The sequence below is a fragment of the Lissotriton helveticus genome, chromosome 5_1, assembly GCF_964261635.1.
Source record: "Lissotriton helveticus chromosome 5_1, aLisHel1.1, whole genome shotgun sequence".
NCBI lineage: Eukaryota > Metazoa > Chordata > Amphibia > Caudata > Salamandridae > Lissotriton > Lissotriton helveticus.
In genome coordinates, this window is record NC_136065.1 from 729,791,337 (window position 1) to 729,818,385 (window position 27,049).

General features: G+C 48.9%; 1 protein-coding gene across 2 annotated transcripts in view; it reads left to right on the forward strand.

Annotated features, from left to right (window-relative positions):
* LOC144754879 (nucleolar RNA helicase 2-like) overlaps positions 1-27,049 on the forward strand; it is a 650,789-nt gene that overhangs the window by 476,162 nt on the left and 147,578 nt on the right. For both annotated transcript variants that reach the window (XM_078643201.1, XM_078643200.1), the window contains exon 13: positions 25,369-25,528. In XM_078643201.1, the coding sequence (XP_078499327.1) occupies positions 25,369-25,528 (160 nt within the window). The remainder of the gene's footprint in view (positions 1-25,368; positions 25,529-27,049) is intronic.

The following is a 27,049-nucleotide window of genomic DNA, read 5'->3' on the forward strand; positions in this document are numbered from 1 at the left end:
ATTATCCTATGGAGGAAAATAGTGTCAATTTTTTTAGGGTAAGTATTCGGTACTGGGAGTTGAGGTTCTGGGGGTAGACTCAGGGGTCCGCCAGGGTCAGGGATGTTACACCCTCAGCAGCACTAGGGCGGCAAGGGTGCAGAGTGCTGAGGCCCAATGTTATCCAATGGGGGATAGAGCTTCTGGTTGGTGGCTGCTGATGAGCAGGCTGCTTGGTTGTGGGAGCAAAGCTCCTGGACTTTAGTTCAGGGCAAATGGGGAAACAAAGTAGCACCAAAGGTGCACCCTCAGCGGCACTAGGGCAGCCGGGTGCAGGGTGCTATTTAAACGTCGGGCGCCCTGTTTGCAAAGGGAAACCTCCGGTTTGCAAAGGCACTGCAGGCTCGGGGACGAAGGTCTTCTGGATGCGACCACCACTTGGAGAGGTAAGTTGGGATCTTGGGGGGTTGGTCAGGCACCATCGGTTGGGCCACCCAAGGCAGTGGAGCGTCTGATGCAGGAGTGCCTTTTAGGGTCGAATCTTCTTAACAGTTCCTGGTCACGGTTGAGGGGACCTTCCGGTTTAAAGCTGCAGGCGTCTGCTGGAGACTTGAGGCAGGTCAGGGGTCACCGGATCTCGGGTTAAGATCGGGGAGGGGGAGAGGGGGAATGTCCTTTTGATGTTGGGCCACTCAAACTTGGGCTGTGGGCATCGGGTACAGAGGGATGCAGACCTGCGGATCCTTGCGGAACTGGAGTCTGTTGCTTGAACAAATCCGGTGTTCACAGGAGACGGTCTTTGTGGTTGAAGGCAGGCATGTCCTCTGGGGTTTTCAAGGTTACTGGCTGCAGGACACACCAGGATTTCTCAGGAGCGGGTTTGAGGTGGAGACAGGCCGGTAGGACTGGGGCCCAGTCAGTGTCCGTCTTCCTCTTGTTAGCTTCGGCCCGGCTGTTGGATCCGTGTTCTTCTTTTCTTGTTGCAGGTTCTTGTCTGAGGAAGCAATGTTCAGGGTTGCCCCTACATACTAGATTTAGGGACTGTGAGAAAGTGGCTCTATATATACTGGACTAGAAGGAAGTACAGTGTGTATAGAGTCCACCAACCCCAGAGGTATAACAGAGGTTAAAGTCAGAACTGACCTTACTCTCCAAAGTGGTAGCTTGGTGGAGCAGTAAGGCAGTACCAGAGGACAGTGTAAAGCATTTGTTGCACACACTGTCAGCAAAAGGTTTCATACACTCAAGAACTGAACTCCAGGCCAATTGTTGTTATATCCTCAGATATTGTTTTTATTTTTTGAACCAACAGTTATAAAAATATACTTTTCAAGGTACGAGTACTCTCATGTAAATAGTTTGCAGAGGAACAATAAGTTTGTACACCCAATAATTACAGGATAGATAATAAGCAACACAGTTCTGAAACACACTCTTGCATTGAGCTCAATGGGTTTTTCATAGGAAAGTACAGTTGATTACTTTATGGATTACTTTGGTAGTTCCAGGACTAGATCTTAGATTCAGTCCTGGGGTCTAAGCTGAAACCAGATTAGCAAAAACATTTTAGTTACTGATATGAATTTTCCTGAATATAAATCTGTTTTAAAAGTTCACACTTAGAAACTTTTCAAGGTGATTCTGAAAATGTTATCCAATGGGAGGAAATTCAGGTTACAGGTAAAGTAAGATTGCGTTACTTTTGTAACCCAGCACTAGTCTCCTATGGCCAGCATCGGGGGCTTAACTCAAAACAGGTAGGTGATTGCGTTTCAGTATTTTGTACGATTTTTAAAGAATATTTGCAGTTTTCAAAAGTAGCAAATATTCGACACTTAAAAGAAATTTCATAGAAAATCAGACAATGGGTCCCTATGGAGAAAATACAGGTTACTAGTAAACCCGCTAGGGATTACATTTGTGGTTCAGTGCTGGGCTGAAAGGTACAGTACTGACTTCTCTCCTGATCACAGGTGAGTATTTTCGAGTTCGGACTTTGGCTGATTTTATAGGAATATTTTCAGTTTTCAAAACTTCACACTTGGGGTCACTGTTATCCAATGGCAGGTAAGTGAATTACCGGTTTCCAGGTGAGTACTTGGTTGGTGAAGTTAGGGTTCTGGGTGTAGACTCAGGGGTCCCCCAGGGTCAGGTGAGTACAGTTAGTTAAGTCCCGGGGGCGGCCGGGTGCAGAGGTAGGTAGGCCCAATGTTATCCAATGAGGGAAGGGGGTACTTCGGTTGGTGGCGGCTGGCTAGCAGGCCACGCGGTTCTGGGAGCTGGGCTCCTGGTCACTTGCTCAGGGCAAGGGGGGAAGCAAGATAGGACAGAGAGGCCACATCCAGCGGCATTAGGGCGGCTGGGTGCAGGGTGCTTTTGAGCCATCGGGCGCTCAATGTTATCCAATGAGGATCTTGAAAAAGGAACAAAGGCTGCAGGCTCGGGGACGGTGACTCTCCAGGGGCGACCAGCACTACGAGATCGAGTTGGGATCTTGGAGCACAGGTAGGTACCCCAAAGGGAGGCACACGGGACCGCGGGTCGCCGGGTGCAGCAGTGTCTTTGGGGGTCAGAAAAGCTTACCCTCGGCTGGTCGCGGTTGGGGTGGCGCCTGGTTCCGAGTCTGCAGGCGTTGTCTGGTTCATCGAGGAGGGTCTTTGGGCACTGGACTTCGGGTCCCAGTCACCGGGGGGACGTCCTCGTGGTCTTGGTTCAGGTTGGCCCGGCCCGGGCTCGGCTGGTGCAGAGTGGACTGGTCCGGAGCTTCCTGGTGGGCACCAGGTGGGTTGTTGCAGCAGAGCCTCTGCTGATGGGAGTTCCAATCTTCGAGAGGGTCAAGGCAGGCAGGTCCTCGTGTCCCAAGGTTCCTGTCCGTGGAGGATGCCGGGATTAGGCAGGAGCAGGTTCCAGGCTCAACAGGCCGGTAGGGCTGAGGCCAAGTCAGTTGTTGTTGTCCTGTTAGCAGCTGCGCGGTGGGTCGTCTTCTTCTTGATCTTCTCTCTTCTTTTGATATCGGGATCTGAGGAAGGAAGGTTTAGGGAGCCCCTAAATACTAAATTCTAGGGGCGTTACAGGTAGGGCAAGGGCAGGGACCAATGGGTCCCTGTCCTGGTGTGAGGACACCCCCTAGCCTGCTCCTTTCCTGTGGGAAGGGGGCAGGAGCATAGCTGGGATTGGGCATGGCTCCCCATCTACAAGATGGCCGGAGCCCGGGGTCGTGCTTCACCTCGCCTCCTCCACCTGAGGGGTGGGGTTGGCAAAGGTTGGCACACCCTCCTTCCTGACTTAGTTTTTCCCGCCAGTCTTCCCACAAGAGTGGGGGTAGAACGGGTGGGGGGCCAGTTGCTGGGTGTAGCAAGTGGTCCGGAGAAGCTCTCAGAGGCGGCATGCCTTTGAAGCTTCCACCCTGTCAATCCTGGGGGAGGAGACACATCCCCTCGCCCAGGATGTGCATTGTTGCAGGCCCAGGAGAGCGGCGGGCTCTCCACCCATGGGTCCAGTAACATGTCTGCTGTGTGGCAGCCACTCAGCCCAGACGTGGATTGTAGGTTCGGGTTTTGGAGGGCATCTCTAAGATGCCCTCTCGTGCATTTTACATTAAATCCCACCCTGGCATCAGTGCGGGTTTAATGTGCTGAGAAGTTTGGTACCAAACTTGTCAGTCTTCAGTGTAGCCATTATGGTGCTGTGGAGTTCGTAATGACGACCTCCCAGCACCATATACTCTTTAATGGCATCACTCACTTACAGTGCCCAGGAATGGCCCTGGGTATTGTAGGGGCATTGGGTTCTGTGGGCATGGCACACAGGGATGGGTGCCTTGTCGACTCTTGTTTTAGTTCTGTACTTAGGCACTCAGCCTGCAAAGGCAGTGTATGGGTGCCTGGGTACAGGGCCCCTGAGGGTGACACAATAAGTGCTGCAGCCCTCAGGGGTCTCCTCTGGTCACCATGCCCTGGGTACTTAGGGTACCATTTACTAGGGACTGACAGGTGGCAAGATGTGCCAATTGGGTATTTTGTTTCAGCTTAGCTTTTCTCTTTAGGGAAGGAACACAGGCCCTGGGTACCCGATTGGCAGGGACCCAGGGCACACTCCGTCAAGCACATCAGCTGTTAAGAAAAACGTGGGGGCATACCAAGGCAAGAAAGATGGCACTTTCTCACAGGGGCGTTACAGGTAAGTAAAGAGGGTTGGACCAATTGGTCCCTTCTCTGGGTTGGGTACACCCCCTGTTATGCCACCCTCCAGTGGGATGGGGGCATAAGCCTTTCTCTGGTTGGCTGAGTCCCCTCCTCTGCAAGATGGTGGGGTCTGAGAGTTGTGCTTCACCTCGCCTCCCCCTCCCGAGGGGTGTAGTTTGCAGAGGTGGGCACAACCTCTCCTCTTCACTTGTTTTTCCTGACTGTTCTCCCGCCCAAAGTGGGGGTCAAAACCAGTGGGGGACCAGTTGCTGAAAGCAGCAAGTGGCCTGGGGAAGCTCACAAAGGCTGCAAGCCTTGAAGCTTCCCCTTCGTGAACCCTGCCCATCATGTGGGAGGAGGCTTGGCACCTCGTCCCAGGATGTGCATTGTTTCAGGCCCCAGAGAGCAGCTGGTTCTCGACCCAGAGGTCCAGAAACATGTCTGACGGTGGCAGCTGAAAGCAGCCACTCAGCCAGGACACTAGTATGGGTCGTTTTTCAGGGGGCATCTTTAAGATGCCCTCTGTGTGCATTGTTCATTAAGTGCCACGCTGGCATCAGTGTGGGTTTAATGTGCTGAGAAGTTTGATACCAAATTTCTCATTGTTCAGTGTATCCATTATGGTGCTCTTGAGTTCGTAATGACAAACCCCCAGGACCATATACTCTTAATGGCTGCACTGCACTGTCTAAAAATGGACGTGGCTACTGTAGGGGTACAGCGCTCATGCACTTGTACCCTCACCACTGGTATAGTGCACCCAGCTATAGGGGTGACTGATCTATATCTAGGGCGGTCGGGTGAAGGATGCTGTTTTGAGGTCGGGTGCCCTGTTGATTTCAATGGAGATTCTCCGGGACAAAGAAACACTGCAGGCTCGGAGGTGAGGATCTTCCAGGAGTGACCACCACTTCGAGGGGTAAGTTGGGATGTTGAGGGTTGGTTAGGCACCGCTGGGTTGGGCACACAAGGCCATGGGGCATCTGGTGCAGGGGTGCCTAATCTGATTGCGGTAGGGGGGTCCTGTAGATTAAAGCTGCAGGCGTCGTCTGGAGGCTTGAGGCAGGTCAGGGGTCGCCAGATCTTGGGTCAGGTAGCCGGGGGGACCTCCTCGTGGTATTTTTCCACTCTAGCTCGGGCCGGGTTCAGCAGGTGCAGAGTGGGCTGGATTTGTGGTTCTGTAGTAGGGGATCTCTGTGTATAGTCATAATCTAGTGAATAGTCCCGCCCATGTGCGTGGACCCCGGAGCAATCAAAAATAATCTCTTAAGTTGTCCTCAGTGCAGACCTGCATAGACACTTAAGAGTAAATTAAAGACAATAATGCAGCCTATACCTGCAAGGCTACACTGTCCAGTACTTCAACTAGAAATGTAAAGGATAATCCACCAACATCACTTTTAACACAGTCTGCTAAGTTTCACCCATAGATAAACTTCCCCTTCACAAAATCCTTGGAATGATAGAGAGGAAGGAATGGACAGACCAGCCCCGATAGGCTGCCATTATGTGTCTGGAAAAGGGATACCGTGCCTTTAAGGAACTCTCCAGAGTCCCTCGGTATCCCATGATGCACAGCAAACTTCTTTTACTTTCAGTTCTTTTTTCCGGCTCCTGCTAGCAGGACCCTGGAGCATTGAGCTCTCCCTTTTTGGGTGTTTTTCAATTTTCTGGCGCTTTTAAAGTGTTTAGAGTGTTTCACTAGAGTTCTGACAGGTTCTTCTACCGGTTTCTGGAGTTTTGGGCCAGTTTTGCCCACTCTTTTGTCGAATATGCCTGCCCTGTTCGACAAGTGTCCCGAGTGTGCCAGGAAGAAGGCAAAGTCAGACCCTCACAGGGTGTGTATCCTCTGTCTCTCATCCACTCATGTTCCTGAAGACTGTGAGATTTGCCAACAATTCTCCTGGAGGACCCTGAAGGATAGAGAAGATCCGGCTCCAGGGACTGGAGCTCAGGAGACAGCAGGACCAAGGTGGGTCTGGGCATGGAGGGACTTCGTCCTCTGCCTGTGCGTCGGCCTCTGGGGGGTTCCCCAGTCAAGATAAGGCCAGGAAACGAGGCAGTTCTGTAGTAGGGCATCTCAGTGTATAGTCATAATCTAGTGAATAGTCCCGCCCATGTGCGTGGACCCCGGAGCAATCAAAAATAATCTCTTAAATTGTCAAAAAATGCCGAACTGCACAGACACTTAAGAGGCAATTTAAATACAGATAATGCAGCCTATAGCCACAGGCTACACTGTCCAGTACTTCAACTAGAAATTCCACCAAAAGACCACAAACAGCACAGCCTGTCCAGGTTTTTCCAGACAGAAAAACATGCTTTTACCAGAAAATCCCTCAGGAATGATAGAGAGAAAGGAGTGGACAGACAAGCCTCATAGGCTGCCATTATGTGGCTCAGAACAGGATACTGTGCCTTTAAGAGAACTTTCTAGAACTCTCTCAGTATCCCAGAATGCACAGCAGGTCCCTTTTACTTTCAGTTCTTTTTTCCGGCTCCGGGCAACCAGGACCCTGAAGCATTGAGCTCTCCCTTTTCAAGGGTTTATTGGTGATTTTTTCACTTTCAAGTTATTTGAGTGCTTTTCTTGAAGTACTTTGGTGTTTCTTCCTTGTGTGTGTTTTGGTGTACTCTTTAATTGTCAATATGCCTGCATTGTTTGACAAATGCCCAGAGTGCTCGAGGAAGAAGGCCAAGTCGGACCCACACGAGGTGTGCATCATCTGCCTTCCCTCATCTCATGTCCCAGAGGAGTGTGACATTTGCCAGGGATTCTCTAGCAGGACCCTGAGAGATAGGATGAAGATCAGGCTTCAGGGCCTGGAGGACAGAAGACTGAAGGCACAAGGTGGGTCTGGAAGGGCTTCCTCTGCCCATGCTGAGGCCTCTGGGGGGCTCCCCAGGGGCAGGAAGACCAGCAAACGTCCCCATTCTCCGTCAGCGTCGATTGCACGGATTACGGCGTCGAGAGGGATGACTACAGTCTGTTCCCCGTCTCCCCAGGGCTCTAGGTCGAAGCGGCGTCGACGCTCTGCGTCGAGGGAACTGAACAGACCGCCGTCGAGATCTCCGGTGACGATTTCGTCGCAGTCGTCGTCGAGTAATCGATGTCGAGAGGTGGCCCGGTGTCGGCGCTCGCCGTCGAGGCGACACCGCCGTTTGCCGTCGGCGAAGAGGAGAAGGTAGTCGTCGAAGGGATCCTTGACGTCGAGGAGGCGTTCGGCCTGTAGGAGACGCTCGCCGTCGAGGCGAAGGAGGTCGCCATCGAGGCGAAGGAGGTCGAGAGAGAGAGGCGTTCGCCGTCGGGTCGCCGTTCTTCGACGCCAAAGAGGCGTGGAATGAGTTCTGGTGCCAGGAGTCAGTCTAGCAGGCGCCAGGTGTTGATGGGGGATTCTCCAACGTCCCTGCCTAGAAAGGAAGGCGGATCACCGGGCTCGGTGTACTCTGAAATGTATACACCTTCTAGGCCGAAGTCGGTTACGCCCCCTCCTCCCTTGCCGAGGGGACTTCCTCCGCGGGCTCCCATCCCGCCTCCACTTCAACCACTTCTACCTCAACCTCAGCCTCAACCTCAGCTGCCGGCTGACAGGCCTCCTCCGATTCCTCCAAGGACGGCTTCACTGCCCAGATATCCGACGCCTCCTAAGGGGACCCCTCGGCCGAGGGCCCCAGATAGGCCAAAGTCGCCCACTCCTGTGAGACCGGCGGAGCGCCCGAAGCCAAGGAGGTCGCCATCGCTCCGGACGGAGTGGGAGATCACGGAGTCGTCACAAGTCCTCAACAAGGTCAAGACGGCGCCACTGGAGGCGTGGATCACGCTCCCGCACTGACTCGTCCAGGACCAGAACCTACTCACCGACTTTGTCGGAATCCCCGGGGACGAGAGTGTCTCCGGTGGACGACATCAGCACATTCTAGGATGTTCTCCTGAGGGGTGCAGCGAAGTTGGGTATCACGGTGACGGTGCCAACACCCACGACGTCCGTGATTTTCGGGACACTTCATAAGAAGCGCCTGTCTCGCCCTTTACTACCTCTAGTACCAGGATTGGTAGAGCCCGCAGAGGAGCTGTTCCTCACTCCTGCAGTGACGAAGGCGGCTCCCTCCCGGCTCCTTAAGAAGTACAGGGCCCCGGATTCTGACCCGGCGTTTCTTCGGATGGACCCGACTCCGGACTCTGTCATAGTGACGGCGGCTAGGAAACAACATGCCACCTCCCCGTCTTCTACTGTACCTCCTGATAAGGAGAGCCGATGGATCGACTCGGCAGGCAGAAAGGCCTGTGGGACGGCATCCACTGCTATGAAGGCGGCTAGTGCTGCGGCTCTGCTAGGGCGATACGATCGTGCCCTATGGGAGTCACTCCAGCAATTCGCGGAGTTCCTTCCCCGAGAGAAGGAGGACTTTCAGGAGATCCTGAAGGAGGGGATGCTGGTGTCGAACCAGCTCATCAGTGCGGCTGCTGATGCGTCTCTTTTCGCGGCTTTCCTTGTGGCCATTTCATCGGCCCGAAAGGTGAGTGAGATTCAGGCATTGTGTTGTCAAGAACCTTATACTGTTTTTCATGCTGCTAAGCTTGTGATGCGTACTCGCCCTAAGTTCCTTCCTAAGGTGATCTCTGATTTTCATGTTAATCAGACTATAACTTTACCTACGTTTTTCCAGAATCCTTCCACTCCAGCGGAAAGATCTTCATTCCCTGGATGTGAGAGGGGTATTGAAATTCTATCTGGATTAGACCAAGGATATTCGTAGGTCAGACCAACTATTTGTCAACTATGGGTTGGTCAGGACTGGTTTGCTACCTCGAAGCAATCCATCTCTAGGTGGATTGTGTCCTGTATCCAGTTATGTTACCAGAAGGCTAATAAGACCTTAGGAGATAAGCCTAAGGCTCATTCCACCAGGGGCAAAGCGGCTACAACGGCTTTACTTCGTAATGTTCCCATTGCAGAGATCTGCAGGGCTGCCACTTGGAAGTCGGTCCATACCTTTGCTAAGCATTACTGTCTGGACTCTGATGCCAGAGCAGATGTTCAGGTTCGGCAGGCTTCGTTAAGAAATCTGAACAGTAGTGGTGTTGTCTTTTTCTACTCCGCCGGTTAGATTGTTGGGATGGGCTTGCCATTCTATTCACTAGATTGACTATACACAGAGATCCCCTACTACAGGAGGAGTAGTTTCTTACCTGTAACTCCAGTTCTGTAGTAGGTGTATCTCTGTTATAGTCATAGGCGCCCGCCCTCCTCCCCTGTGGAGAAAATGGTACTGTAATGTATGCTACAGGCCTTTCTTTATACACCTTCAAAAAGAACTGAGAGTAAAAGGAGTTTGCTGTGCATCATGGGATACCCAGGGTCTTTGGAGAGTTCCTTAAAGGCACGGTATCCCTTTTCCAGACACCCAATGGCAGCCTATGGGGTCTTGTCTGTCCATCCCTTCCTCTCGATCATTCCAAGGATTTTGTGAAGGGGAAGTTTCTCCATGGGTGAAACTTAGCAGACTGTGTTAAAAGTGATGTTGGTGGATTATCCTTTACATTTCTAGTTGAAGTACTGGACAGTGTAGCCTTGCAGGTATAGGCTGCATTATTGTCTTTAATTTTCTCTTAAGTGTCTATGCAGGTCTGCACTGAGGACAACTTAAGAGATTATTTTTGATTGCTCCGGGGTCCACGCACATGGGCAGGACTATTCACTATATTATGACTATAACAGAGATAACCCTACTACAGAACTGGAGTTACAGGTAAGAAACTACTCCTTCCTGGCTGGCACCAGAAGCTGCAGTTCAAACACGTCCGGCGTTCACGGGACAAACAGCTTGGAAAGTGAAGGCAGGCAGGTCCTCCTGGGTTCTTAAGGTTGCTGGCCGCTGGACACGCCAGGGTTTTGCAGGAGCAGGTTCGAAGGGAGACAGGCCTATAGGGCTGGGGCCAAGTCAGTGGGTGCCGTCCTCTTGTTAGCTCTGCACGGCTTCTCGTCCTTCTCTTTTTTTTCTTGTGGTTGCTGGATCTAAGGAAGGATGGTTCGGGGATCCCCTAAATACTAAATTTACGGGTGTTACAGGTAAGTAAAGGGCAGGGACCAATGGCTCCCTTCCCTGCGGTGTGTACACCCCTAACACCCCCTATTCTGCCACTCTCCAGTTGGAGGGGGCAAGAGCCTGTCCCTGGTTGGCTGGATCCACCATCCTCAAGATGGCAAGGACTCGAGGTTGTGCTTCACCTCGCCTCCCCCACCTTAGCAGAGGTGGGCACACCTCTTTTCCTCACTTTGTTTTTCCCGCCGGGTCTCCCACCCAAAGTGGGGAGTAGAACCAGTGGGGACCAGTTGCCGAAAGCAACAAATGGTCTGGAGAGGCTCACAAAGGCGGCATGCCTTTGTAGCTTCTCCTCCGTGAACCCTGCCCTTCCTAAGGGAGGAGGCTTGGCACCTCGTCCCAGGATGTGCATTGTTTCAGGCCCCGAGAGCTTCAGGCTCTTGACCCAGGGGTCCAGAAACATGTCTGGTGGTGGCAGCCTAAGCAGCCACTCAGTCAGGTCACTTGCGGTTGGTCGAGTTTCAGGGGCATCTCTAAGATGCCCTCTGTGGTGCATTTTACATTAAACCCCACACTGGCATCAGTGTGGGTTTAATGTGCTGAGAAGTTTGATACCAAACTTCTCAGTCTTCAGTGTGGTCATTATGGAGTTGTGGAGTTCGTAACGACAAACTCCAGCACCATATACTCTTAATGGCAGCACTGCACTTACAGTGCCCAGGAATGGACCTGGGTACTGTAGGGGTACAGGGCTCATGCACCTGTACCCTCACCACTGGCAGAGGGCACCCAGCAGTGGTTTGTGGGCATGGCACACAGATGTGTGCCATGTCGACTCTTCACCTTGTTCTGTATCAAGACACACAGCCTGCAAAGGCAATTTGTGAGAGTCAGGGTCTCTAAGGTGTCACAATAAGTGCTGCAGCCCTTAGAGGCCTTCTCTGGTCACAGTGCCCTGGTACCTGTGGTGCCATTTACCAGGGGCTGACCTGTGGCCAGAGATGCCAAATGGGTTTTGTTGTTAATGCAGGTTTAGGGAAAGAACATAGGACCTGGGCACCTGATTGGCAGGAGCCCAGGGCACACTTAGTCAAAGCACATCAGGAATTCAACAAAGTCGGGGCATACCATGCAAGATAGAGGGCACTTTCTCACATTTCTTACTTAGATACAAACACATGGACGTCTCTATTCTACTCTTTCTAACTTCATTCTCACCCCCTCTGCGGGAAAACAATCTAACAATGGAGTCGATGCCCATGCGTACTATCACTGAAAGGAGGAGTCACCTACCTTGTGACTGGAAAAGACTTCTTTAAAGAAAAACAAAGTGGAAACATCCGTACCAAATACTAGATGGCAGGCTTATGCAAAGCATGTGAATCTACAGCTCTACATGCCAAGAACCGATACATACTGGGTAAGTAGCATTTTTCTTTGGCGGCCAGGCAGCGCTCTGCCAAGATGTGTATGCCTGCCAGTGGCAAAAATGTGTAAAATATTGTACAGCACTGTCTATTGATCCTCTTTCTGCTTTCCTCACACACGTCCTTTTCATTTTGACCCTTGCCTAGCAGGGCTCTGCTCTGGGCACTCTTAAAGGGTACCTTTCTGCCTTGTCTGCCTTCTTGAGGCTTTCAGATCAACCCTCTTCATTTAAATCTCCTATCGTAAACAGATTTCTTAACGGACTTGTGCACCTGCCCCATTCATCACGCCTCAGAGGGACCTTAATTTGGTTTTCACCTTCCTGATGTGCTCTCTGTTGGAACTTCTGCACAGCTGCCACTTACCCAGTATTATGGGTGTCTTTAATAGATTCACATGCCTGAATCATACCCAAGGTATCCCATGAAGAGTTAGTCGTCCACCCACAACTACTTAGTGCGATCACGGTAGACCAACGCTCTTTCGTCCAAACAGTGCAGTCGCTCCTCCCCTTTAGAGCGGTGCGGAGGAGCATAGAAAGTGGGCGAGGAGACTGATTGCCCCACGCGGAATCGTGTTACTCCTTTCGGTAAGAAAGAGGCCTAATGTGGAGCACCAACTTATCAGGGAAGATGGTCAGGTAAGGAAGCTTGGATGACCGAGCCTGCAATTCGCTCACGTTCCTGGCAGACGTTATTGCCACTAAAAAGGACTATTTGATGTAAAGCAGCCAGAAGAAATGCGTTACTTACCTGTAACTGCAGTTATCCAGTATTGGTGTCTTTCATAGATTCACATGCCTGAATCATTCCCCGTCGTCGAGACGGGAGTCTCCGGTACATAGAAAAGTAATGTCTTATAGACATACATAGAGAATAGTAGGCCTAAAGGCCTCACCTTAGTAACATATCCATGTCCTTTTGTAAAAAGGACCAAACTCTAGAGAAGAGCCAATCAGCTATCACCTCCCTCTAGAACCTTCCTGGCAGGAGCCTCAGTCCCTCAGATTTTCTACCGCACGTTGTGCTAAGGGAGTCTCCTCTGAGCTCTGCTCAGATTCTGTGTTTTTTCACTTCATTAAATGACTTTGTTGTCAAGGATTCTTTTCTACTATGGATTATCTTCAAATACATTCTTTAAAGAAGGTCTGGTAAGGAGAAGAAAAGATTTTTTAAGAGCCTGTGCAACTTGTTTCTAGAGGTTGCTCTGCTTTGATCCTCACACGGACCGCATTTACCTTCTATACCGGAGGCCAAAGACTGCAAGGTATGTCACACTTTCTCAAGTAAGTTTTTGAGAGGTCGTGAAGGGCGATATTTAATATGGTGTCAAACACTAAGACCAGAAAGGAGGTTTTTTATTTTCTCCAGTGTCCGTGATGAGGCGTTATCCTCAACGTCTAGGAGACCTCAAAAGAGAAAAGAATCTCCTCAGACTCATTCCTCAGGGGAAAATCCTGAGAAGGCCCTCAAAAAGATCACCCATGGGTCTTCTGGGCGCAGTTCTTAAAAATCTCCTCACTCTGTGGTAAAGGAGAGTAAAGGACTTGCTTTTGGAGAAAAATCATGTAAAAAAGACGACTTCTGAGCCGTCAAAATCACCTCCTCTGGTCATAAGACCCTTCAGGAAGGCGTCTTCTATACCTCCTGAGGTAAAGACTAAGAAGCCAACATCGTCAACAGGATCGTCGACGAAAAAATCATCATAATTGCCTATTACAGCCTCTTCGTCTACGATGGCCTCATCTACGATGGCCTCGTCTACCATGGCCTCGTCTACCATGGCCTCGTCTACCATGGCCTCGTCTACCATGGCCTCGTCTACCATGGCCCGTCTACGACGGCTCGTCGACGATGGCCTCGTCGACGATGGCTCGTCTACGATGGCCTCGTCTACGATGGCTCGTCCACGATGGCTCGTCCACGATGGCTCGTCCACGACGGCTCGTCCACGACGGCTCATCTACAATGGCTCATCTAAGACGGCTCATCTATGACGGCCTGTTACGGCGTCGACGATGGCCTCGTCTATGATGGCTTGTCTACGATGGCTCGTCTATGACTGCGCCGTCGACGACTGCCTCGTCTAGGACTGCTCGTCTACGACGGCCTGTCTATGGCGTCGGCGATGGCCTCGTCTATGACGCTCGTCTATGACGGCCTGTCTATGGCGTCGACGATGGCCTCGTCTACGATGGCCTAGTCTTCGATGGCCTCATCTACGGCGGCTCGTCTTCGATGGCTCATCTACGACGGCATCGTCATCGACGGACTTGTCTATGACTGCTCGTCTACGACGGCCTGTCTACGGCGTCGACGATGGCCTAGTCTACAATGGCCTCGTCTACGATGGCCTCGTCTACCATGGCCTCATCTACGATGGCCTCGTCTACGATGGCCTCGTCTACGATGGCCTCGTCTACGATGGCCTCGTCTACGATGGCCTCGTCTACGATGGCCTCATCTACGATGGCCTCATCTACGATTGCTCCTCTGCGATGGCTCGTCGTCGACGGCCTCGTCTACGACGGATCGTCTATGGCGTCGCCTACGGCGGCTTCGTCTGACTGCTCGTCCACGACAGCATAGTCTATGACGCCGATCTCGTCGACGGACTCGTCGACGAGGGAAATTCCGACAATTCTGGAATCTTATAATGTGGTAGAGAGGGCTGCTCAACCTTTTAAGATCTCAATGGTCTCTCAAGAACAGGTCTGCTTCTTGTATGACTTCACAGAACCTCTCAAGAAGGCAGTAAGGTCAATACCGATTATCGATTACCTATAGTCAGAGGGGTAAGGGTCATGCAGAACCCCTCCTCTGTATCACCAGTGATCCCTCAGTTGGATAAGAAGTATAGGGCGCCAGATACAGCACCGGCGTGTTTAACAGGACATACTAAGCCGGACTCTGTGGTGACACAGGCGGCCCAGAAGACCTCCAGGAATCCTTCGGCCCCTTTGTCGCTTCCTCCTGATAAGGAGGTAAGAGTGGACAACATTGGGAACAGGTTTTCCTCAATATCGGCAATGACGGTAAAGGCCGCGAATGCCCTAGCACTCTTGGGGCGTTATAATAAGCAATTGTGGGCACACATAGCCCCATAGCTGTCGGAATTGCCAGATTCATCCACAGAGGAAGTAAAGAGGATTCTGCTAGATGGTGAAGAATCGGCGTCAGAAACTATAGACTGCGCGATGGATATCGCTATGACAGGGTTCTGCCAGTTGGCTGGAGCAGCAGTCTTGCGGCTCCAAGGATGGCTAAAGGCAACCTCTTTCCGTCCTGAGGTGCAAACAAAGATTTTTGACATGCCATATGTTAGCCAGTTACTATTTGGCACAAAAAACTGACGATGCAGACCCTGCGAGAGCTTTGGGCACTCTTCAGTATAAGGATCAGTCCTTTAGTAGAATAGAGGAAGAGGACAGTCTTCCTACAGAGGAAATTATTAATACAAGTCTTCCTGCCGTTCGGGCCAGAGTAGACCGCAATACCAACGGCGCCAACAACAGCAAAACAAGCAATCCTCTTTTGGGAGGTCGTCCTTTCAAGGTAGAGGACAGCGGACATAACAACAATCTACGGCTGCTTCTATGAGAAATCTCGATTATGCTGCAGAAAGTAGCAATAGAGAGAGTACCTCCATCTCAGAAGGGAAAAGGGTTTTATTCCTGTTTCTTTTGATCCAGAAAAAAGACAAGAAGTGGAAACCAATCTTGGACCTTAGGGCCCTCAACAAATTCCTAAGAAGCAGTTGTTTCGCTTGGTAAAGATCCAGGAGGTCTTGCGACTACTGTAACAGCAGGATTTTAGGGCGTCCCTAGACATACAGGACGCTTACTTCCATATCCCAATTCACAGGAATCACAAAAAGGTACTTGCGATTTGCAGTAGCGGGCAGACACTTGCAGTTTCGCGTTCTGCCCTTCGGGCTCAAGTCTGCACCGCGCATATTCACGAAATGTCGTACCCCGGTGGCGGCATATCTCAGACAGTGCCCTCACCAAGTCTTTCCATATCTGAATGACTGGCTGGTCAGGGCTCCATCCTTAGAAGACGTGTCCAGGTCTTCCAACGCCTGTTTAAAGCTTTTCGATTGCTTGGGTCTCACCCTCAATCAGGAAAAATCGGTCCTACAACCTTCTCAGTGCATCAGTTTCCTAGGTGCAACCCTGGACACACGGTCAGCAAAAGCTTTCCCATCCAGAGAGAGGATGAACAAGCCCCTTGCACTAGCTGCTATAGTAGCCTCGAAGAAAGTCTTGACAGTCCGTCTCTTCAAATCCCTCCTGGGGATGATGTCGGCGTGTATCCTCCTGATTCCTCACTGTCGACTACGAATGAGGAATCTACAGGAGGTGCTCTCGAAGCAGTGGGTCAATGCACAGGGTCATTCGACGACCACATGGTAGTGAATCCTCAAATGGTCGGAGACCTGCAATGGTGGATGTCATATCAAAACCTGTCTCAAGGCTTGTCATTCCTGCTTCCGGCTGCTCCTCATGTTGTCACAACAGGCGCCTCCTTGGAAGGCTGGGGAGTTTTTTCTGCAAGAGCTACAGATAAGCGGGTAGTGGTCTCCTATGGAGAAGAAACTACATATCAATCTGCTTGAACTGCGGGCGGTCTTCCTGGCCCTTCAAGCTTTCCTGCCAAGAATAAAACATTCCCTGGTGCTCATCCGGACAGACAACACCACGACTAAGCACTTCCTCAACAAAGAGGGAGAGACACGCTCGCTGACACACTCTCTCGAGTTGCAAAAAATAATCTGGAATTGCCTCATACTCCACAATATAACCCTAAGAGCGGAATATGTCCCAGGACGGACAATGTGCTCACCGACATGTTGAGCAGGCAGAAAACATTGTCACACGAGTTGGAATTAGATCAACAAATTATCGACCAGATCTTCTCCAGATGGGGCACGCCGCAAATCGATCTATTTTTGACGACAATGAACGCCAAATGCCCACACTTTGCAAGTTGGCATCCCCAGTCAGGGTCTCTAGGGAATGCATCTTCCATCGCATGGCGCAACGTCGTTGCGTACGCCTTTCCGCCATTTCCCATGCTTCCCAGAGTCCTCAGGAAAATTTAGGTGGAGCCTTGTACTCTAATTTTAATAGCCCCAACTTGGCCGAGGCAACATTGGTTCACAGAGCTCCACCGTCTATCCCTGGAGCCGCCAGTCCACCTGCGGCAGTATCTATCTCTGCTTACAATGAACAACAATAAAGTGCAACATCCGGATCTGAAGTCTCTCAGGTTAGTCACCTGGCTCCTGAGTTCAGAGAGTTCCACAATCTGAATATTCCACAAGACTGCAGACATTCTTGCCAGAGCAAGGGCGGATAGCACGACCAAGACGTATTCCCTGAAATGGAAGCGCTTTTGTGTTTGGTGTGCAGATCACGGAATTCGGCCTTTCTCCACATCACCGGAGCAAATATTACCTTATCTATTACATCTGGCATAGTCGGGCCTAGCCCACTCCTCCATTAAAGTACACTTAGCAGCAATATCTCGTTATAAAGAACTTCAACGAGTCCATCGCTCTGGTCAAGCGGGTTGATTAAGCAATTTCTAAAACGATTATACAGATCTTTCTAGCCAGTAAGGATGTTGCCACCTACCTGGCATCTCAATGTGGTTCTTAACCAGCTCATGAAACATCCGTTCAAACCAGAACACAGAGCTGACCTAAAGTATGCCTCGTGGAAATCAGCACTCCTCCTGACGCTCACATCTGCAAGGGGGGTCAGTGAGCTACAGGCGTTTTCAAGGCAGCATCTTTTTCTACTATTTAATAACGACAGAGTAATCCTGAGAACCAATCCTAGGTTTATCTCAAAAGTCCCGTCGGACTTCCACCTAAATGAACCTGTGGTTCTGCGTTCCTTCTTTCCAAACCCAAGCACGGCAGCTGAGAGATCGCTGCTTTCTTTGGATCTCAAGCGATGCTTGAAGTTTACACTGACAAAACGAAAACATTCAGGAAATCTAACCAGCTATTCGTAGCTTGCAGCAGACCTAGGAAAGGTCTACCGCTTGCCAAGCAGAACATCTCCAGATGGATTTCTGCAGCCATTGCTTTCTGTCATGTCCAAGCCGGACAGCCATTGCATTCCAAAGTGAGAGCGCACTCCACGAGAGCTATGTCCACTTCTATAGCTCTCTTTGCAGGGGTGCCAGTCATTGACATTTGCAGGGCGGCAACATGGAAGTAGCCGAATACCTTCACTAGGCACTACTGCCTGGATACGGAGCTGATGAATGATGCAGCAGAGAGACAATTAGTGTTACGCCATCTTTTCAGTAAGGTGAGCCTTCCTCCGTCCCTCCATCCTACTCTCTTCTTTAGTAATACTTATTGTGGAGGTCTAATGATGGTTCATGCTCGCATGATGTTTCTTATCTAAGAACTCGTATATGCTGTTCCATCAGAAATATGCACTCTGCATTGCTTGCTACTCTGATTCAGGCATGTGAATCTATGAAAGACACCCATAATACTGGATAAGAAATGCGTTACTTACCTGTAACTGCAGTTATCCAGTATTGGTGTCTTTCATAGATTCACATGCAACCCTCCCGCCTCCCCTGGAAGGACTCACCTAACTCTGTGTCACGCCTACTTAGCTTAGTGCGTACGAAAATCTGAGGGACTGAGGCTCCTGCCAGGAAGGTTCTAGAGGGAGGTGATAGCTGATTGGCTCTTCTCTAGAGTTTGGTCCTTTTTACAAAAGGACATGGATATGTTACTAAGGTGAGGCCTTTAGGCCTACTATTCTCTATGTATGTCTATAAGACATTACTTTTCTATGTACCGGAGACTCCCGTCTCGACGACGGGGAATGATTCAGGCATGTGAATCTATGAAAGACACCAATACTGGATAACTGCAGTTACAGGTAAGTAACGCATTTCTTCTGGCTGCTTTACATCAAATAGTCCTTTTTAGTGGCAATAACGTCTGCCAGGAACGTGAGCGAATTGCAGGCTCGGTCATCCAAGCTTCCTTACCTGACCATCTTCCCTGATAAGTTGGTGCTCCACATTAGGCCTCTTTCTTACCGAAAGGAGTAACACGATTCCGCGTGGGGCAATCAGTCTCCTCGCCCACTTTCTATGCTCCTCCGCACCGCTCTAAAGGGGAGGAGCGACTGCACTGTTTGGACGAAAGAGCGTTGGTCTACCGTGATCGCACTAAGTAGTTGTGGGTGGACGACTAACTCTTCATGGGATACCTTGGCTCAACGAAAGATCGTACGGTGCAGAAGAAAATACTATCTCGAGATGGGTTGTCCTCTGCATCAAAATTTGCTACGCTCTGGTAAGAAACAATCTCTTGAAGGCTTAAAACCTCATTTCACCAGAGCTAAGGCTGCGACCACGGTGTTGCTACGTGGTGTTCCAGTCCTTGACATTTGTCAGGCGGCAATGTGAACATCACTGCACACGTTCACAAAGCTCGCTGCTCTCTCCTGTAGGACCTCCTTCAGGGATGGTATTGCTTGGGGTATCTATTCTAAGGTAAGGAATCTGCTGCTAAATATGTCTTTCAAATGGACAGGTTTTGCAGCATGAATATTTCTGAATTCACTATGCTGTGCATTATTCCGACATCTAGTGGTTGGGTCCGGAATTGTAGTCTCTTTTCTCTTATTTCTTTTTTTCATGGCCCAGGTGTGCGTCAACATACCCCCACTTGGTGTCCTTAGTGACATCGACGTGCTTCCTTGGGTAGCTCCCGCCTTTGGTCGCAATATTCACGTTCTTTTTTCTGCCGTTGGGTCTGAATCGTTGCTGAAGAGTTCCAGAGTTCTGGAAGAGGAATCAAGGAAAATAGTAGAAAATCAGGTCTGGTACCTGGGACAAGGGAGAAGGTTTTTCGACCGAGATCTCGACGTTGTATGGAGAATGCGATCGCAGGGGGGCTCCCTTCGCGCGGGAATGGACAAAATACCGTTCAAGTTTTGCACCAATTGCCACCATAATTACGCACAGAAGGACCAGCATCCTGTCTGCAACCTCTGCCTGCCCTCCATCGCTCCGAGACTTGGGCTTCTCTAGTGGAAAGGAGGACAACATCACCAAAGGACCGGAGGACTGCACGGTCGTCGAGGTCCAGAAGAAGACGTTGAAGGAGGTAAGGGAGTTGTCGAGCCCTAGACACTCAAGCAACACTCGAAAGGGTGAAGCTAAAGCCCTGAGCGACACTCGTAGGAGTGAAGCTAAGTCTTGAAAGGGAGCATTAACCCCCAAACACTCAATGAAGGCAACGGCAACCAAGGACAGTCAGCCGAGCGGATCCTTCGAAAAGGACTCCCGATCGGCGAAATCCCTCGAAAAACCTATCTCGTCAAAGATTGCCCTCGAAAAGGACAACTCTGAGAAAAGAAGGGCCTACATCAACATAGACGGCCTCAAAGCGAGGTGCTCCGACCTTCGATGCCGAACATGCCGCCGAGATGGAGAGGAAGAAGAGTAGGCTCGAGGCCGAAATGGCGAGCATCCTGCAGCTGAAAAGTTGCTTCGACGAGAAGATGAGCCAATACACCATCCCTCCGAAAACCGCGCTCAAAGTCGAAAGACGACGAGGACGCTGGACTGCCGAAAATGCCTGAACCGGTCGAGAAACAGGAGGACGAAGTCTATTATTTAGAGAGCAAAGGCGACTAGGATCAGCAATCCTACCGGGACTCGACATCCTCAGAGGAACAAGACTTTGAATGGCAAGATCTCGACGCTGAATTGCTGGAAGAAGGGGTAGACACTTACCTTTCGAGCCCCTCTCCGCCAGACGACATAGCTGGGGTGGGGCGTTCTCATGAACAAGCTCAAAGTGAGGGGGCTATGGTCACAACAGGATGCAGTCAAGCACCTCAATTACCTGGAACTAAAGACAGTGTTCCTAGCCTTAAAAGCCTTTCAGAAGGAGCTGTACGGAAACAGGGTGTTGATCCAAACCGACAACTCCACAACCATGTTCTACATCAGCAAGCAAGGAGAATTACAGTCAGTAGCACTATCAGGGCTAGCACATGAGATATGGACATGGGCCAATCCACTGAAGATAGACCTACAAGCAATACACCTCCCAGGAAAGGACAATGTGGAAGCCGACCGACTCAGCAGGGAGACGTCAGCATCCCATGAGTGGGAGATCAACCAGCAGGAAATACAGAAAGTATTCCGGAAGTAGGGTGCACCGCATTTGCAACACACCAAAGTGCAAAATTCCAACACTTCGCATCCAGACAACCAGACCATCGGTCACAAGGGAATGCGCTATGGATAAGTTGGTCAAAGACATTTGCATACGCTTTTCCCCCCAATACCACTAATACAGAGAGTATTCAGCAAATGCAGGATCAGCAATATGTCGCTGAGGCTAATAACACCTCAGTGGGCCAGACAGTCATGGTTCTCACAAATAGTAGAGATGGCACATGCACCAGCACACAGATTCCCAAAACGAAGGGACCTGTTAACAATGCAGAACGGAAGGGTGCTACACCCAGAGCCAGAGAGCCTCAGCCTATCGGCATGGCTCCTGAAGACCTAGAGTTTGCACACCTCAAACTACTGGTAAGCACAACGGCAGTGCTCAGGGAGGCAAGAAGATCTACCACAAGGAAATGCTACGTAGCAAAATGGAAAAGATTCTCTAAATGGTACATTAAGGAGAAGCTGCAAAGGAAAATCACCAACGAGTCAACAGTACTAAAATACTTCACATCTACTGCAAAGTAAACTACGCTACACATCCCTAAGGGTACACTTAGTGGCGATAGTGGCTTACACAAGAGGTGAAATGGGGAAATGTTTCTTCACCTCCCAAGTAGTAAAGAGATTTCTAGAAGAAGCGAAAAGAATCGCACCTCCAAACAGAATGCCAGCACCAGAATGGAACATCAATGTTGTGCTAACTCAATTAAAGCTCGCGCTAAAGACGGCCTTCTTAGTGGCTATCACATTACTACGAAGAGTGAGTTGCTGTTGCTAACACTTCAAGAGTACTACCTGCAGATACACAGTGACAGGATTGTAATGAGAACAGACCCACACTTCATGCCAAAGGTGGTGTCTCTGTTCCACATCAACCAAACAATTCAAATACCTAGTTTTTCCAAAAACCAACCACAAGCACAGAAAGAGCGCTGCACACACTGGATGCCAGGAAGACGGTGATGCACTATATAGAGAGGACAAAGGAGTGCAGAAAGACAAAGCAACTGTTTCCTTTGCCAGCAGTTTTTTGGGACGACCAGTTATCAAAAACACCATTGCACGGTGGATTGCACAAACCATACAACCATGCCACAAACAAGCAGGGCAAATATTACAATGAACTGCTCATGCTCACTCAACAAAGAAAAAAGGAGCATGATTGCGTTTCTAGCCAACACACCAATTCAAGACATTTGCCAAACTGCAACATGCTCTTCAGTGCACACGTTAACTAAGCACTACTGTGTGGATATCCAAATGAACAAAGAAGTGCAAGTGGAACAGAAGGTCTTACAACACAGATTCAGTAACCAGTGCTCGTCTTCCAACCAGCCCCCACAATAAGGACAAACCGCTACAAAGTCTATGCACAGCATAGTGAATGCAGAAAGATTCACGCTGCAAAACGTATAGTTTCTTACCTGTTGGTGTAGTTTTGCAGCTTGAAGACTTTCTGGATTCACTAACGAACCCACCCTCCTCCGCCAGAAAGACGAGACAGGAGGAAAGGGATTACAATTAAAAAAACTTTAGAAAATAAGAGGGAAAACAAGAATAACAAAAAGACAAGAAAAAAGAATCCGAAGATGGCGACCAAAGGTCGACGTCACGAAGAACACCAAATGGTGGTATGTCGACGCCTACCTGGGCCACGAAAAAAAAGAGAAAAGACTATAATTCCGGACCCAACCTCTAGATGGCGGAATAATGCACAGCATAGTGAATCCCGAAAGTCTTCAGTCGACAGGTAAGAAACTATACGTTACTTACCTTGGGTAATGCCTTCTCTGGTAGAGACCTAACCTAGACACAGATTCCTTACCGAGCCACCCATCCCCGTGCTGTGGACTGGTTTTTAGGGTCAGGGCTGATACCTTTCAGGGTCCTAGATGTTCTAAACACACCACTGTCTGTGCACTTCATGGCTCTGCGCTCCTAGCATGGAAAGTTGTGAAAACTAACTGACGTCTACTCGCTAAGGTGGCTTCTATATAGCTGACGCAGATGCCACTTCTGGCACGGCTGACATCACGCGGAGCTGACCAAAGTCTCCTACCGGCGCACAAGGGTATTGCTCCAGCAAAAGTCTTCCAGATTTATCCTGATACCTGAGAAATTTTAAGTGAGGCATCTCCAGCTAGATTATGTCTCTATCAGAAAAGGCGTTACCGAAGGTAAGAAACTTGTCTGTCAGGGACATTTGCTTATGCCCCCACCCCCGATACCACTGTTACACAGGGTGATCAGCAAATGCAGGAGCAGCAGAATGACACTAATAGGTGCAGAACTGGTTTTCTCAGAGCGAATAGAATTAGCACAAAGCAGCTTTCAATTGCTCAAATGACCGGATTTGTTGTCAATGGAACAAGAAAGGGTTCTTCACCCAAAGCCAGAGTCTTTGAGCCTGGCAGCATGGCTCCTGAGGACGTAAAATTCAGACATCTAAAATTGCTGGAAAGCACAGTGGCTGTTCTAAGAGAAGCATGAAAGCCAACAACAAGAGCGTACTATAAGGCATAATGGATAAGATACTCGCTATAGTTGACTATTAAGGAAAAACACAAAGGACCCGACCGTGTTTAGAAATCGAACACATTTTCTTGTAAGCAAGTTAACATATGTATCTTTAAAGGTGAACTTATCAGCAAAAATGGCTTACACAAAAGGTTACTTTCAAAGGAATTTCTTCATACACCAGTAATAGAGGTATTTGGAAGGGACTAAAAGAATTGCCCCACGAAGAAAGGTACCAGCCCTTAGATGAAATCTAAATATGATTCTCACTGTTAATGAAGGCACCCTTGGAACCATTGCACAAGGCCACATTCCCCTACCTCTCCCTTCTATCTTCTTTCTACCTTGTCTCTAATTTTTCCCTGCTAGACAGCACAGGGGGCTCCAGCTGGACGTGTTCAAAACAGTATCTTGTAATGTTTGGAATGCCAGCTCCGTTTTCATGTAATTTTTGTAATGCCAATTACGTTTATCTGGAGCCCTTAACGAAAATGCAAATGTACTTGTTTTGAAAAAAAGAATAAAAATGCCTTGACATTAAAAACCAAATGCCCACCCTAAAAACACAATTTCTGTTGTTCATAACTTCTCTGCGCAGAGTGAGTGAATTACAGGCACTCACGATACAAGAATCATACTTTCAGGTGCACAGGGATAAGATTGGCATAAGGACAGACCCACGGCTCTTGCCAAAAGTATTCTCGCAGTGACGCATGAATCAAAGTATACAAATAGAATGTTTTTTTCCAAACACCAAAGACTTACGCACATAGAACGCTAAACACATTATACGCAAGATGCGCCATAATGTACTCTATTGAAAAGACAAAACCAGATAGACAAAACACATATTTGTCTCATTTGCAAACAGTTTTCTGGGAAGATTAAGAACACAATTCCAAGATGGATAGCACAAACTATTCAGCTGTGCCCCACAAACCCAGGAGAAAGACTGAGTTCAACTCCTAGAGCACATTCTACAAGGAAGAAGGGAGCAACCATTGCATTTCTAGTGAATACACATTTGCAGGACATTTGTATGGCAGCAATGTGGTCATCTGTACACATGTTCACAAAACACTATTGTATTGACCTACAAATTAACAAGGGAGCTCAAAGGGGATAAGAGGTCTTGCATCTGTTTACCAATCGATGCTCATCCTCAATCCAAACATCACAAAGATAACATAACTCTACAAAATCTATGCACAGCTTGTGAATCCAGAAACGATTCACGCTGCAAAACGTAAAGTTTCTTACCTGTAACTGTTGTTTTGCAGCTTGAAGAATTTTCTGGATTCACAAGCGACTCATACATCAAGAGGATGGAAGGAAAGAACAAGATGCCAATGGGGGGGGGGGGGGGGGGGGGGGGGCAATAAAAATCGGTAGATGGCGACCAAAAGTGGGAATTTCTGGAGGAAGCAGTATGACGTCACAAGAAACACCAAATGGTAGTCCGTTGACGCTCACCAACAAAAAAAAAATAGAAGCACTAAAAAAACAAATAATGTAAGAATTCCGGACCCAAACACTAGATTGCGGAGTAATGCACCACATGTCAATCTAGAAAATTCTTCAAGCTGCAAAACTTAACCTACAGGTAAGAAACTATATGCTAGGGCCGGTGCTACCACAGTTTTTCAAGGAATCTTAAGGGCATCGCCACAGTACGCATGCTGCACTATGTGCAAGTTAGTTTAGCAACTACGGATGCCCACATTTATCATTCCTAAGAAAAGGATAGTGCAGGTAAATAATGGTGTAATAACTGGAGGAGCTTTCCAAGACTGTGGACATGTTGCTTGGGTACAAAGCCCCGAATTCCAATACTCTCAGTCTCCATAAATTGTTAGACTGAAACAGTTTGGTTGTTTGAAAAAATGCAGAGGTGACAATAAGATGCATAGAGAGATTAGAACAAGTATGATTAGTGAAATATATTAAGAAATATGTATATATTTTTGTTACCATATTAGATCCTTGGATTCTGTGCCCCCTGCCGCCATTGAGCACTTCAAAATATCTGCAGCGCAACTGATAGAGGAGAAGGGAGCAGTGGAGGCTTTGGCAGCGGCATTAGCTCACATTTCTGGAGCCACTGCCATAGAACAGCGGTCTTTGCTTAACTCAGACGCGGTATGTTTAAATAAATTAAAACATTTTATTCTTGATATTTTATTTGGTTTAGTAATATTTTTCTTCAGTATTTTTTGACTGTTGAAAAGGAAATATTGGTGATTTATGTTTTTTAATATTAGGTTGTGATTTGTTTAGAAATGTTTTGCTTGTGTCAACTTACATTTTTTCTTGCACTATACATTGTGTTCCTTTTTCTGCAAACTCTAATATATTTTTCATTACTCTTTTTTTCTTTGTTGTTTTTTCTTTTTTCTTTAGTTTTTTGTGCCTCTCTTACCTGTAAATTCATTCTCTAATGCCAGCTTCCATCTAATTTATTACTTTGCTTGTAACTAGCCCACAGGACTTTCTTCTCTGTCCTTTTTGGTGTCCAATAACGTTTTCACAGGCTTGAGCATCTCATCTAGAACATTACCTTCACTCCTTTTGTGTCTTAGAATCGTCTTCCACAAACACCAAACCAACTTATTTTTTAACACATCTTTTCTTATTTAAAATGGCATACGTACATCAACAACCATTAACATTAGTGCTATCTTACATCCCCGAATATCTTCAAGAATTGGTCCAAAATCCCCCCCCCCCCCTCATTCCCACTCCCTTCTCATACATTCATTTTGGAGTTCTCCATCAATTTGTCACATCTCCATCAGCTTATTCCAAGTCCCCTTGGCTCAGGCCCCAATTGGAGTTCCACCCATTCCATATTTCCCCCACTTTCGGGGACATCCCCTAGTTTCATACACAAACTTTTCGGCCAACATGCATCAGTCCATAACCCTCTTCCATGCTTCAAGGTCTAGGGCCTATCCTGTATCCAATGACTTTGCAACATTTCTCTTTGCCACTGCCAGGCCCAGCGTAATCCATATCCGCTGCGCCCTGTTGACAGTTGCATCTCCCCAAATATTAAGAATACATTGTTTTGCTGAGACCGTCAAGCCCCCCTTCCCCAACTTCACCCAGGCATTCCACCACTCCAGACCAGAATTCCTGTATTGCTGGGCAGTCGCACAGGATGAGAAAGTTGCAGTCAGCTCACAGGCACACAAGCCATGTGCATCAGTAGCACTCCCCATCTTAACCATAGTTGTCTGAGTGTAATAGGAGTGATGGTGGATCCTTAACTGGACCAGTCTGAAGCCTGATTGTGTGGCCACCTCCCTGGGAGGTGCTGTGAGGACATCCTCCTATTCTCCATCTAGAAGATGTAAGGAAGTGGGTTTCTGTTGCAGTAACCCCCCCCCCCCCCCCCACACACACACACACTTTTTGCCTGATACCTGATGCACTTTTCCTTGGTGTGCCCCGGGTCCCTGCCAATCAAGTACCCAGGGCCTGTGTTACTTCCCTAAAAACTATACTAAATCCTAAACCCAATTGGCATCTCTGGCCAAATGTCAGCCCCTGGTAAATGGTACCCAGGGCATTGTGACCAGGGCATTGTGACCAGAGAAGACCCCCTAAGGGCTGCAGCACTTATTGTGCCACTGTTATTGGCCCTTTACCCTGACACCC